The sequence below is a fragment of the Thermobia domestica genome, chromosome 1 (genome assembly GCF_964235325.1).
Source record: "Thermobia domestica chromosome 1, izTheDome1.hap1.1, whole genome shotgun sequence".
Lineage (NCBI taxonomy): Eukaryota > Metazoa > Arthropoda > Insecta > Zygentoma > Lepismatidae > Thermobia > Thermobia domestica.
Genome location: NC_137454.1, coordinates 145,655,588 through 145,670,493, shown reverse-complemented (window position 1 = coordinate 145,670,493; position 14,906 = coordinate 145,655,588). Strand labels below are relative to the sequence as shown.

At 32.5% G+C, this 14,906-nt stretch overlaps 1 protein-coding gene across 4 annotated transcripts in view; it reads left to right on the top strand.

Annotated features, from left to right (window-relative positions):
* The window catches only part of LOC145689780 (GTP-binding protein 2), a 111,980-nt gene that overhangs the window by 87,573 nt on the left and 9,501 nt on the right, over positions 1-14,906 (top strand). For all 4 annotated transcript variants that reach the window (XM_081763993.1, XM_081763985.1, XM_081763988.1 and 1 more), the window contains 2 exons: positions 4,427-4,538; positions 12,017-12,204. In XM_081763993.1, coding sequence (XP_081620119.1) covers positions 4,427-4,538; positions 12,017-12,204 — 300 coding nt within the window. The remainder of the gene's footprint in view (positions 1-4,426; positions 4,539-12,016; positions 12,205-14,906) is intronic.

Here is a 14,906-nt window from a genome sequence, read left to right as displayed (position 1 = left end):
CATACACTACATAACCATGCGACGTAAAACTGAAATATTTCATTTTATTTTTGAATTATATATTAATATAATAGGATATAATCGTCTTCAGATGTTATGAGACAGCGTGTAATCATATTAATGAAAACTGTATTGCTACGACAAAGCGCAATATAATATCACGTATAGAGTGTCTACAGACACTAGAACACTCCCTTCCCCACTCCCCGCTTTGCACGTCGTTCCAAACATGTAAAAGCACATGGAAACCAAATTTTTAAAAATACATTACCCTAACATAGATTTGTTTTCAGAATGCTCCTAACCAGGAAAAAAAATCTAGTACTGCTTGACGTAGTCTACTTTGACAAGTCCTGATACGATCTCATTGAGTATCTCAGAAAGATCAGAAGCATAATTTTTGAATATATTTTCTCACTAAAAATATAATAAGTTGGCAATATTTCTTTTTCCTTCCATAACTCTCTTAGCGCTGTATAGATGTATATATTTTTTTCATTACATTTTACAAATTAGTGTACACTGCAATTTGTACGTAGAACTTTTAGAGCCTACTTTCCTTCATCTTGTTTCTTGAAAATGGCAGCTGCATTTAGATGTTGAATTTACCTCTTAAAATTATTATTTTTTCAGTGGAATTGTAAATATTATTTATATCAGATTGTAGATGCCTCTTTCTTCCACATTTTTTTTTGTATATTTAGAATTTCTTCCAATCATTGTTTTTTACCTTCTCTTTTGTTGGTCAAGAAAAAAGAAAAACATTAAAACAACAATAATTAAGTGAAAAATACTATTTAAAAAAAAAGATTTAACATAGTTTTCTTTTCCCATTAAAACTTTCATTTGCTGAGAAACACTTCTGCTTTTATTGGTCAGGAGGAAAAATGTTTCCATATTGAAGTATATCGTTTTATTATATGATATTGATTGTCTGCGATCTATAATTACGACGTAAGCTGCGTGAGGAGTTGTCTTATACGTACCTTTACCCTTTGAGTTTATGTAATCCACAATGAATTTAAAATTCTTCAATTTTATCAAGATAGGTTCTACTTATTGTTAAGAATTTAAAGGAAATAGGGTTTAGTAGAATGACTGATAGCGACATTTATCCTATTCTTGTAATTTAATTATCTACTCTACTCCGAATTTCAGTAGGTGCACTAACAATTTAGAAATTTGCCTTCTATGAAATTGCATAGTTACATATAATAATATTATATTTATACGAAGTAGCACTTCCTTTCGAGAGTTCAGAATTAAACTGGGTCGTAAATAATAATAATAATAATAATAATAATCCTTCTAAATCTTATTATGGACTTCCTCTAAGCCTTTTAAAAAGATGTCCTTTTATTACAAATACTCAAGCGTGTATATATATATAACTTAATCAAATTTTTATATCAAACTTTCACGGTAAGTTAATAGCGTATTATTATTGTTGTAATAACTTAAATTAAGTTCTTATTCAAACGACGCGAACATATAACGGACCATAACAGAGAGGTGAGTTAATTATTAATTTTAATATCATATTATAACCGAGAGGTGACTTAAGAGTGTATTTACATAGTAACATTTGCTGATATTCTTTGGCTGAGAATTCAAGTAATTTTCAGTCTTCTGTAAGTGATTTTAAATTCATGGATGAACTGACAGACTTCCCACTTTTCACTCGATTTCCGGTGGGAGCTTACGTGGTTTGGATTCCATGTGAAATTGTAGTTCCATGTCTCACATAGCCTCAGTGCTGGAGCGTTAAGGGACGTTAAACTCACACTAACGAATCACATTTGTTTCTTTATTGGCTAGAAAACAATAGAGGATAAACCGATCCGTTACCATTCAGTTCATCTGTTGTATACTGTATTTGTAAATTTTACAAATATCTTCAATATTTTCGTCTTTCTTCCGATTTATCTTCATATATTTCAGTAAAGAATTTCTTTGCTTAAATATTCAAAAGTTAATTTTAAGTATTACATATACTTACAATTAACTATAGTAGGGACATTCCATGTAAAATCAACCAATGAAATCACAAAATCTGACCTGACGATCTTAAATTTTTGTAAAAATTGGTGCACAGGTTTATTACAGTGGTCGATGAAAATATCCCAAATATTTCCTCTCTCCTCCTGAAAGTGTCCCCATACATGGTGGTCAAAAATGTCAAAAAACGGTACAGTGATTATTAAAAATTGTCATAAAATGATTAATGTGTGCACTAGAGACATGAAACAAACATCATTGGAAATTTTAAAGATTGCTCTACAAGTTGTACTATATTGAAAAACCTGTAAAATAAAAATAACACTTCAAAAATTCATTTAAAATTTGAATTTGAATTTCGCATAGAAATGTCCCTGTGAATTTGTTCAAAATCGCTCAGATTGTAGTCTCATATGTGTACTAAAACACCGCAAAGTTGCATTTTGGCCACTCAATGGGATCCGATTCAAAATTCAACATAAATCAAGCATTGCATGATATTGACCATGTGAATATCTTGGTTCAGATCGATAACCATTTGCCTGTAGCTATTTACCTGCAGCATCAAAGGAATTTATATTCAATTTTGATTTGTTTCTTGATATATTCATTTGAATTTACACAATTATCCACCTTTCGAGTTATTAAGAGAGGTATTACGTTTCCGAACAGTACTCAATACAGATTATTATTCTTGTTAGTTAGTATGGATGTTTCTAAATTTATATTGGCTACATTGATGCATGTTATTTTCATTTCTTTGTTTCAGGATTGCTGTTACAGAACTTATTATGAAAGGGAGGGAGGGATATATTTCCCTCCCTTTCACAATATTTGTATCAAATGTTATGAAACACAGTGACACTGTTAATCACTTCACACACTTTCAGCACAAACAGTTAGTCAATAAATGCTTTTTCCTATTTCAACTATACACTTCCTCATGTCTGTGACAGCAATCCTGAAACAAAGGAATGAAAATAACTTGTATCAATGTAGCCAATATAAATTTAGAAACATCCATACTGACTAACAAGAATAATAACCTGTATTGATCACTGTTCGGAAACGTAATACCACTTTAAATAACTCGAAAGGTAGATAATTGTGTAAGTTCAAATGAATACATCAAGAAACAAATGAAGTTGAATATAAATTCCTTTGATGCTGGTAAATAGCTACACGCAAATGGTTATCGATCTGAACCCTGATATTCACATGGTCAATATCTTGGAATGTTTGGTTTATGTTGAATTTTGAATCGGATCCCATTGAGTGCCCAAAATACAACTTTGTGGTGTTATAATTAATTTTGAATACCCAAAATACACATATGAGACTACAATCTGGACAATTTTGAACAAATTCACAGGGACATTTCTATGCGAAATTCAAAATTCAAATTTTAATTTGAATTTTTAAAGTTTTATTTTTTATTTTACAGGTTTTTTCAATATAGTACAACTTGTAGAACAATCTTTAAGCTTTCCAATGGTGTTTGTTTCACGTCTCTAGTGCATATATTAACCATTTTATGACAATTTTTAATAATCACTGTAAGTGAAAAAATGCCGTTTTTTGACATTTTTGAACACCCTGTATGGGGAAACTTTCAGGAGGAGAGAGGTAATAATTGGAATTTTTTCATCTCCCACAGTAATAAAGCTGTGCGCCAATTTTTACAAAAATCTGAGATGGTCAAGTCTGATGACTTGTTGATTTGACATGGATGCCCTAGTAGTAATATTTGTGACTCATAGTCTTTCTTTCGCAGGGGGGCCGCGGTGGCTCAGTGGTAGACCGTTCACCTCTCGTGTATGAGGTCCCTGGTTCGATCCCAGCTCGCGTCAAGTGAACTTTGTGGTGGACAAACACCGTGTGCGTGGGTTTCCTCGGGGTTCTCCCGTTTCCTCCCACTTTCTTCATTCCATCATTTCATTCATTTTTCATCATCACCGTCTCCTTTAGCCTAGCCGGCATAACCGTGGGACGTAAAACTTTCACGTAAAGATTTCATTTCGTTTCATTTTTCATTCTTTTGCAGGCATGGTTCACAATAGATCACAGACGAATAGTTAAAAGAAGAATAATTTTTTGCACTTAAGTAAAACTTTTCTGGCCAGATAAGCGAGAGGTGTAACGTTTCCTCGTCTTCTTTTATATATAATGTGTAAATTTTTATTTTTGTTTATTTATTTTTAAGTATATTATTTCTTGTCAGAGTAATTTTAGAGAGGAGTATCTTTAAGTGTGAGGAATTTTTCCTTCTACTTTTCAAAAGAAATACGCTTAAGTAGTTAAGATTGTGTTCAGTTATTTTAACTGTAGCTTCTCTGTGAAAGTAGTTCCTTTGTTGCGTTTAGTTCAACATAAAATCCTCGTGAGTTGTATGTTCCGTAACTAATTTTTACCATACTTATTTTTAAAGGAGCCATGTGAATTTCAAGTCGATGAAACTTTCCGGGTACCAGAAGTTGGAACAGTCGTTGGTGGGCTTTTAACCAAAGGTGTTATAACAGAAGGCACTAATTTAGTAATAGGTAAGCTTCACTATAGAAATTATTTAGGTTTTGTGGTTGTTTCTGTATCGAATTGAACTATGTGAAATCAGAAGTTCACGCACTATTAATATATGAATAGAGACAAGATCTAAACGTATTGTAGTGGTATCCCTTATTTATTTTCTATTCACGATAATTTACTTAAAATTTGACGTAAAAAACTAACGGTATATTTTGAAGTACATAATGTTGATTATTATTATTTCTTCTCTTCCTCCCTTTAACATGACCTCTGTGTCATAAAGGTCATATTCCATGCAACTTCTTAATGTGTATATTTGAAGTAATCGGCCAATCCCGAAGTTCCGGGTTGGGCTCACACAGGTACTGAAATCCGAGATGCCATTGTTCAATCGTATTTTAGAATAAAGAGCACTTTGTAAGCTTTCGTATGATGTACATATGTGGAGAAAATATGTTTACATTTTACTGTTACAAAATTTGTAAAAGCTTCAGATATGACCTCTGTGAAAAACAGATTTTTTCTGTTTAACACAAGCGTACTTAAGAATTAATAATTGCAAGAGAGGAAAAGCCTTCCTTTAACATCGAAATGTGTAAAGTACGAGGGTTAAGTCCTAAATTATGGCAATAATAATAATAATAATAATAATAATAATAATAATAATAATAATAATAATAATAATAATAATAATAATAATAATAATAATAATAATAATATTTTAATAATAATAATAATAATAATAATAATAATAATTATTATTATTATTATTATTATTATTATTATTATTATTATTATTATTATTATTATTATTATTATTATTATTATTATTATTTCTATTTCTTTCGAAATGGAGCATAAAAAGACAGATCGAAGATACACGTTGAAAAGCTTATGGCACGGGCCGTCGAATGGTCTTACCAGAGGAAGGCTGGATGAAGGAGGCCTTCTTGGGAAACAAGTAAATTACAGGCAACCGGACAACACAGATTGATAATCGTATGAGCAACGGTTACACAAAACTACTTACACAGACTTTATAGTCGTACACGGTACAAGTCTCGCAAATTTCCCTCGATGTTAGCAACCTTCCAAGTAGTCTCCAAGTTCATCTAGGGTCCGTTGCCTAAGATGAATATCATCTGCTTTATGTGAAGTTTTAACGTGAGCCACCTCGCGTCGAAATGCTGTCACAATGTCTAGTCTATCTGTTAAAACGTTTCCCACGCAATGCCTGTTTCACTTCGGGGATCAGTTCATAATGGCATGGACCTAAATGAAGAGATGAAGAGAATATGTCAAGTGTGGAATAACTTCCCATCACCACCCGTACGTTGTTCATTTTTCATGACCTCACCTACTGAACTTTGGGGCGTGCTCAGATATGTAGTTCTAGTAGGACCACTCGACGTTACATGCCATAAACTTTCCAACGTGTCCTGTTATGTCTCATTCGAAAGAAAGAAGAAAAAATGTTGTAGCTGACTTAAGATTTAACCCTCGTATATATATTATATGTTTCTGGAAAATTACATGACGGACTTACTTAGTAAAGTTACATGGGAAGCTTAACTCTTCCTTCATCAAAAGCGTTAAAAAGTGGAAAATAATATAAACTTAAAAAGTGGAAAATAATATAAACGCTAAAAAACAGAAAATAATTCATTACTGTTATGTATAATAAGTCTGTGCCAAGCTAAACTAATTAATACCTAATATGAAATTAGTTTCGATGATAATTCTATTTGACTTGGCTTGGCAAGCCCTCTCGATAAATTTTGCTTAATTTGTTTCAATCAATTTATCATCTTAAATTTAACCAGTTTATCACTTTTAGTTGTGATTGTGAATATTTAAAAAATGACTAAATATCAAACTTGTAGTGTATTCAAATGTCCATTTGTTAATGAATCGCTCAAATAAAGTGTATGTGACAGTAGGATCACAAAGCTTTTTTAAGACAGTATTTTACACAAGAATTCCCTTATTCACCACTGTGTTTAAGCCTTGCATTTCAATTTGCAAAGGTGAAATTATTTTTCTAATTTCATTCAGATAGACCTTCTACTCTTAATTGCGAGCTGTGTATTTTAGTTCAGTATCGGAATTATCATTATCACATAGTTCCGTCATTCTGAAGAAACAGAACGGCAGTGAACGTCATCGTCTAAATCTCCCTCAGAATCTGAGAAGACATATGCGAAGTCCAAGGGCGAAACATTTCCTATGGGAGAACTAGAGGAACTAAGAAGAGTCTTTCTAGGCTTAGTAATAATGTGACAATGAGCCACTCGAATTTCTTCTTTACAGAAGGTATAATTTTCCTCAAAATCAACTTAGACTGTTGCATGCCATGGGGGAATTTTCTGCTTAAATTTCTCGAAATGGTTTCATTGTACTCGTTTCATGAAGCAGTGTTTTGCGAAAGGTCTATCTTTTTTACACCTGCTATCATTGCTTTGTATTTAAAAGTACTTTTGTCTCATATTTATTTATATTTTGAGACAAAGTAAGCAATTCAGTCCACTTTAATTAAATTATGTTATAATCTTATAAATATGACCACTTCGGTCTTCAAAAGAAGCATAACCAGTGTAAATACTGGGTTCGTGTAGACATACCTAATTAGAAGTGAAGATTTAAGATTCCCGCTTGTTTTATATTCTGCAATAATTTTAAAAACAAAAGAGATGTGCAAGAATGTGCAACTACAAGGAAATAAAACTTAAGAGCCATGCAATGAAACTCTTGAAGAGATGATACAAGTAACATTAAGGAGAGATCGAAATAACATAGAACTAATTTGGTTTTATACCTGAACTGTCGACAACGGTTGCAATGTTTGTAGTTAGGATACTAATGGAAAAGTACAGAGAATACCAAAAGGCTTTCCATATGATTTTCATCGACCTAGAGGGAAAGTATACGATAAAGTTCTACGGGAACTTATTTGGTGGCCACTAAAAGTGTATTCTGAACGCATACATTTGTGTAATTTAAGATATGGTGATGAATGTAGGGCAGGAGTGCGGAGTACATGTAGAATAACAGAAGAGTTTACAGTTAAAATGGGACTTCGTCAGAGATCTAGTCTCAGCCCATACCTTTTTGCAGTTGCGATGGACAAGCTTGCAAAGGATATCCAAGAGTTAGCACTTTGAAATATTTCATTTGAGGGTGACATCGTACTGGTGATTGAGATCAAGAAAGCACTGCAAGAGAAATTAGATGCCTGGAGAGGAACATTCGGGAGCAAAGAGCCGAGAATTAGTAAAACCAAGATAGAATATTTACATTGCCCATTCAGCAAAAATGTAATCGAAAATACAAGAATACGATTGGGCAAAGAAGAGGAGATAAGGACAAAGAAATTCAAGTATTCAGGATCAATACTACAGGAAAATGAAGAAATGGAAGAAGATGTAAACAGCAGAATTAGCGATGGTTGGACAAAATGGAGAGAAGCGACAGGAGTGTTATATGACCGTAGGGTACCAATACGCTTTAAAGGAAAAGTTTATAAAACAGTAGTGAGACCTACCATTTTATACGAAGCGGAATGTTGGATGACGAAGAAAAGAGAGGATTGAAAGTTTCTTGTTGTGGAGATGAAGACGCTGATATGGTGGATGTGTAAAGTGACGCAGAGGAACAGAATTAAAATTAAAGTGATCCGAGGAATAGTAAAGTTGAAACCAGTTGTAGAAAAAGTGCAAAAAAGTAGACTTCGATGGAAACCTTCGGAATACGTGGCTCACCGAGTAAATGTTATAGAACTGAGTGGGAAACGAACGCAAGGCCGATCAAAGAAGAAGTGAGGAGACTGTTTAAAGAACGATATGGTGCAGTAGGGTATGACAGTGTTATATGAGACACATGAATGATAGCGATATGGAAAACCTACCTCATCTAACTGGGAAAAGTTTAGAAGAAGAATTATTTTTAAAATGTACTTCTTGTAATAAAGCTCTTCTTAATAAGTCTGTCTTAGAGAAAACTAAACCTGGCACTTAACCTTCATGTTAATATTGGCGTGAAACATATAAATATATATATAATTCCGAAGAACCTGAAATATTCTTGACCCTGGCTAATTCGCATGCAAAAAACTTATACTGGGCCCGAAAATTCAAAGTTGGGTTTATTTCAAGCGTTTATATTATTCAGACTTTTCTATTGTTTTCATACTTTATAAATGAAGAGAAATAAAGTGCATAGAAAGAGAAGGCCACACCCGGAATCCTTATTTCATAAGTAACAGTATCTTTAGAGAAAAATTTAAGCATTAGTGTAGATGTGAAATGATATAAAAAGTCACTTCCACTAATTTGCTGTTAGAGTAATTACTGTTCTCGTGTAGACAAAACTGACAGCAAAATTAGTTCAGATGTGACGCGAACAGACTAGTCACTTCAATGAGTTTACATTTTACAGTTAAACACATTAATTTTCTAAAAGCTCGGGAGGAAGGAACTACTAACACAGCTATGTATTATACCATACTGTTTTGGAGGAAAACAAATAATCGTATATTTCTCCCAGCATTGCCAAATCAACCATAATTTCCTTTAGTAACACTGACTTTAAAGTACTGACATACAAATTTGATTAAAACTCATTCGAAATTTGGAATTTTTAGCCTAGTTCATTAGTGATAATGTGATCAATGAGCTCTCGAATTTCTTCTTTGCAGAGGGTATGATTTTCCACAAAATCAACTTGGACTATTGCATGTCTTGGGGAGATATTCTCCTTAAATTTCTAGAATTGGTTGTTTTGTATTCGTTTCATGAAGTAGTATTTTGCGAAAGGTTCGATTTTTTTAGTGTACCTACCTGTACTATGTCTCATGCTGTTTAAATATAATTTTAACAGATTGGAATTTTCAATGTGAGAGGATCACTTTGTCCTGGATTGGCCGTAATACAAGGCACATATAAGGTTTTGGTTACCAAATATGATTTCCCTAAGGAACGAACCTTTTTGTTCATAGTTTATTGCTGGTCTGTAAATTCCATAAATTGCATTGAAAAGGGATTGCATACCTTGCAAAAATCAACCACTTGTTTGCTTTAAGTTACTGACATCATCATCTCGTATTCACTTTGAAGTTCCCACGTATCTCATAAAAGGAAAAATGTTTCTTATTTTTATTTTATGGAATAGTGAGAAAATCTTGTTGTTACAATTGTTTTTGAATTACAGTTTGATGTTAATACACAATAACACACTGAGCAAGACTATGTGATAATATGTAATTAAAAAAAAAAAAAAAAACTATCACGTAACAGTTTCAACACGTGATTTATAATGGCTGCTTCCATGCGGGCTCAGCGTGTAGTTCTTTTGAGACAATTTGTAACAAAATACGGTGCACAGTTTAAGTTTTACAATGGATATAAGTTTTTACTAATAAGAAAGACTGTGTCAGATCCATTATGGTTAGGCTTGAGACACCAGATTAGATTTGCAAGCACCGAGAGCCAGACAGCTGAGACGGAACACCATTCTATCATTCAAGACTCGGAGAAAGCAACAGGATCTGGACAGCGACATGAATTTCAAGCTGAAACTCGTATGCTTCTTGACATTGTTGCCAAATCTTTATATTCAGAAAAAGAAGTAAGTACTATTCTTGATTTTAATGTTTTGGATTTTGGCACAGACTTTTTCATATTGGTGAAGAAGTAAATTCAGTTATTCATTATGAAGTGATTCAACTCTTCAGATAGACGCTTTATCGATCAGTCAATCCCAGTATTCTAGAGCTATTCGTGATTGTTTGTTTGTTTGCTTATAAAGTTTACCTTGAAAAAGAATCTGTCAATTTATTAAACAGAATGTATTTAACGTGCTATTGCTGGGTTTCAGCTTTGATAAAACTGACCAAAGTTTTCTTCACGTCGCCAAGCTCCTCTGGAGTGTTCTGGAGCTAGGACATACAGGAAAAGCGTTTGCCTCTTGTGCAAAGAGTCCCTGATTCAATCCCAAGCGATGCGTGTCAGTGGATCGTAGGTCAACAAGATGTTACCCACTGCGACCCGCTGACTCATTCTGCGTAATGCATTGTAGACAGCATCTTCTGAATACTGGTGAATTTGTCTACGTTTTACTTTTAAAGCCTCCATTTTTCTTCCTTTTCCATTTATTTTAAAAAAGTAAACTTCTAATTGGACACGTGTGCAGCTAAAAAGTGAAAGTGAAAGCCACACAAGTGTTACTTTTTAATGAAGGGGCGGAGCCTAATTAAAAATTGATCTCCGGAGATTATATAAGTGATGACTAACTCCCAAGCAGCCAGAAGGAGTGGAAGTCTGATGAAGACACAGTTATTGTGTTGAAACTCTTACGTGATACTGTTTTTTTTTTTTCTTTTTTTTTAAACATATTATCACATAGCCTTGCTCAGTGTGTTATTGTGTATTAGTACAAAATGGAAACAAGGCCTGATAGAATAGTTTGATGTTGTATTTAAATAGCTTACGGTACTCTTCAGATTGTACTAGGAATCAAGTATTTCAAAGTGTCCACCCAAAGTTTAAGCAGATTATTACCTTGATTTATTTTGTATTAAATTGTATGTATTATATATCGAACTTAGACTTTATGGTGTTACCTGTTGTGTTGGTAAGTATTTAGATGAGATCGTGAATAAATCAAATAACATTTTTAAGATGAAGCTTCGAATTTAAAAATATGGTTTAAAGTGGATTAATTAAAGATAAGAAACAAGTGCAATGTGAATTTCTCCGCAACCATCATATGTGACGGAAAATGTCTACATGCAATTCGCGAAGTTTTCATGAATATACAAGCCTTGGCTCTTTGTCTTGATGATGGGTCTTCAAAAATCGTGGAATAAATTGCTTTCACAGTATGGATTTCTGACTTTCACCACTTTGCTTCATCCACTTTCAATGACCATCCTTTTCTTTCGGCTTTGCCTCTTCGTCCTCAACGTCAGGTTCCTTTCGCTCACGAAGGCTACACCTTTTTCCAGTATATAATTTTCCATAATATAGCCTAGTGTGTTTTTGACTTGCTAAGGGGAAATTTTTGGCATGAATAATGTAAATGATTCTCTTATTGTTGTTTCATGTTCAAAACTGAACCCTTCTGATACAATTTGTTTCATCAAAAATTTCTAAGTAAATTGCCTATTGAGAGCTCAGCCTTCTGTTAATTTAAAAAATCGATCACTTCATTTCCATAAAACTGCTAAATTGAGCTAGGCTAAAAATTAAAATAATATAATATAAAAATTATATTATAAGTTGGTTAAAAATAATTGAACTTTTAAATTGTATCTTCACTTGATTTTATTGTAGTAAACTTTTGGTTGAAAATAGAGATGTATTTTTTAAGATATTATAGAACTGTAATTAATGAGCCTACTGTATGGTCTCTGAAAGCTTTCAGTTCATTATATAGCTATTTTGAATGAAATGGCTATTTACAAAAGAAGATATTTTAGATATTATCTGACGATTTGCAGGACCTATGGACGATGGAAGTTTTTTACCAGTGCAGGTGCAATCCATACATAGGAATAAAGCTCCATGTAGGGTCGTGAGAGCAAGCCAGAGTGCGTCTTTGGGACTAAATCAAGAAGTCGCGGGACTCAGAAAAGGAATGATGCTTCTTGTTCCCGATGCCAAGCCTTCAGCGTCTAATTTTTTTCAGGTATACCAATGATTACGATATAATGCTGGTATTATCACACTGCTACTGACATAGATTATATACTCTTAAGAAGTCTGATTAAATTACTTACGAAGATAAAGAAGATAGAAGTAAAAATATTTATTGTAATCAAATTAACATAAATCTTACGAAACAGATTACTAGCATGAGTCATTTCGGGTAGTTAACGTTAAATATGTTCAGTAGCCAGCTAAAATGGATACCTGCCAGTGTAGTTTGTTTTAAGGACGTGTGGACGGGTTTGAGTATAGTCTTATATAAATGCTCAGTTAATCGTTTTCATTTCGACATTACTAACTAAGATGGGTCTTTTGATAACGTTTGCACAGAAATTAACTTCAAATCGTATTCTCAACATTTATTATAAAATTAGAAAGGAAAAAAAAAAAAGTTCCAGTTATCTTTTATAGAAAATGAATGTGTATTATATGTTGGAAAATAGCTATTGGGTATCTGTTGATTTCTTCAGTTCTTTAAATGTAGAAGTAAAGGGAAAAATGCATTGATTCATGTTATTCAGTACTATCTATTTTTATTTACATACAGCATATACTTTGACAGGGATATTTCTTCGGTGGTTTTTATAATAATTATTCATTTTAACAAAAACCCGATCGAATAAATAGAATATACATACATGTCTCTTGTACATTATATGTTGAGGATCAGTTGCATTTAATATATGCTTCAAATTATTTTCTGTTTACATCGAAACAGTATCAATAGTTCTACAAGATACATATATTTTTGATGACCAAGCTATCAGCGTTGTTAACTGATTAAAAAAAAAAAATGTTGAGAGAAATACAAACAAGGAGAAGGAACAGGAACATAATTACGTAAAAATGAAAACGTAAAATCATTTTCACACCGAAGTAAAATTCAAGTAGTTCAAATTGGAAACGCTGTTGGTTCTTCAATTGTTTCGTGATTTTATATTTTACTCTTGTCGTCCAGAATCCAATACTGTATAATATCCAAAGCATTTTTAATTCTTCTTTATGGATCGAAAGATGCGCGTGTAGTTTTAATAACTAACATTTGAAACACTTGTTTTGGGCACAGTCACGTTCCTCGAAAAAAGTATTGTTTTCAATATTATCAGTACAGGATTCTGTACAATACTAAAATACAGTATCACAAATCAATTTTAAAAAATGCATTCGAAAAATAATTGTTCTAATTGTAGTAGTTTTTTTTTTTTTTTTTTTTTTTTTTTTTTTTTTTTTTTTTTTTTTTTTACCGATGACTATTACAATTTGATCAGGAAAAATATCTATGTTTAAGAATGTTGATACGTTTTCTTGACATAAATAAGAGGATCAAATAAGGTATATATAGTATTTTTTGCTTAGCCAACTTCGGAATAGCATAAATTATTATTTTAGTAATATTTGATTAACTTTCTTACGTATATAAACTTAGCTTAACTCATTATATTATAGATTATGTCGAGAACAAGACCAAATTAAATTTCATATATATATATAGTTACTATAATTTGAAGTACATACCTTAAATTGCCCATGTATTAAAAAAATTTAAAAAAAAACTCTGTTTGTTTCAGATTTAACCATAGAGTAAGATTTACCAGAATTATAATTAAAGACTTACTTTGTAAGCGTCGATATTTTATGAATAACTGTACTGTTTCAATGGATAACTTCCGTCTTCATCAACAACGGCAGCGAAGAAAATTTTACTGCTGTCATATCGCATTTTGTAAACTTCTTGAGCTAACGTTCCAATACATAAACAAAATTTATCACCTTGTACAAAGGAAGAAGATTTAAAAATTAGGTAAATATGAAAACCATCTTTGATAAAGTTGAATGCCACCTGTTGAAACAGTACGGTTATTCTTAAAACTTCGACACTTGCAAGGTATGTGATGAAAATTCAGTTCTGCATTCATTAGTCTCTTTAAGCAAGATACTTTTGGTACATAATCCAGGGATGACTAGTGTGTACGACCACTAATTTAGCTGTTATAAAGATACTATCGCTTTCTACCCCGTTAAAAAAAATAAATAAATAAATAAAATAAAAACACCTATATAAAAGCACTTATATGCATATATTCCTTAACCTAATTTAATGAGTCACCCGAGAAGCTGAGTGATTACGACACATGCTTCCTGTTCATACAGTTTATGGTTCGATCTAGGGTGGGAGCATGTGGACTACCACACGGATCGAACGTTAAACTATAAATTTACGCCATACATTCTTATTGTAAGACTGTTAATACAGGTTACGCATTAAAATATAGATACTGGAGTAGATCAAGACCTTTAGGAAAAAAATAGAAGACGAAGTTTCCTAAATAACTGTACAATAATTGAAGGGCCCTCTGCAATAATAAGGTAAGTGAAAAATGAGGTTCACTTATAAACTTAAAGTGCAACATGCAAGATGCAGATAAATTGTGTTTTTCTCTCAACAGACACTTCGTATACGCACTAGAGGCGACGGAAAAGGAAAGTAAATCCACACTCCTTCTTTATCTTTATTATACGCGGAATCGAGGTAACAATAACTCGACTTATCTTGTTATTGCAGAGGGTCCTTCAATTTCAGAAAATTTAGAAGTAAAATGTGATTTTTATGAACCTATTGGAGCTTTGTATGAAGTTATGTTTATCTTTGAAGGGTGTATTTTGATTACTCTTTCTTCCTCT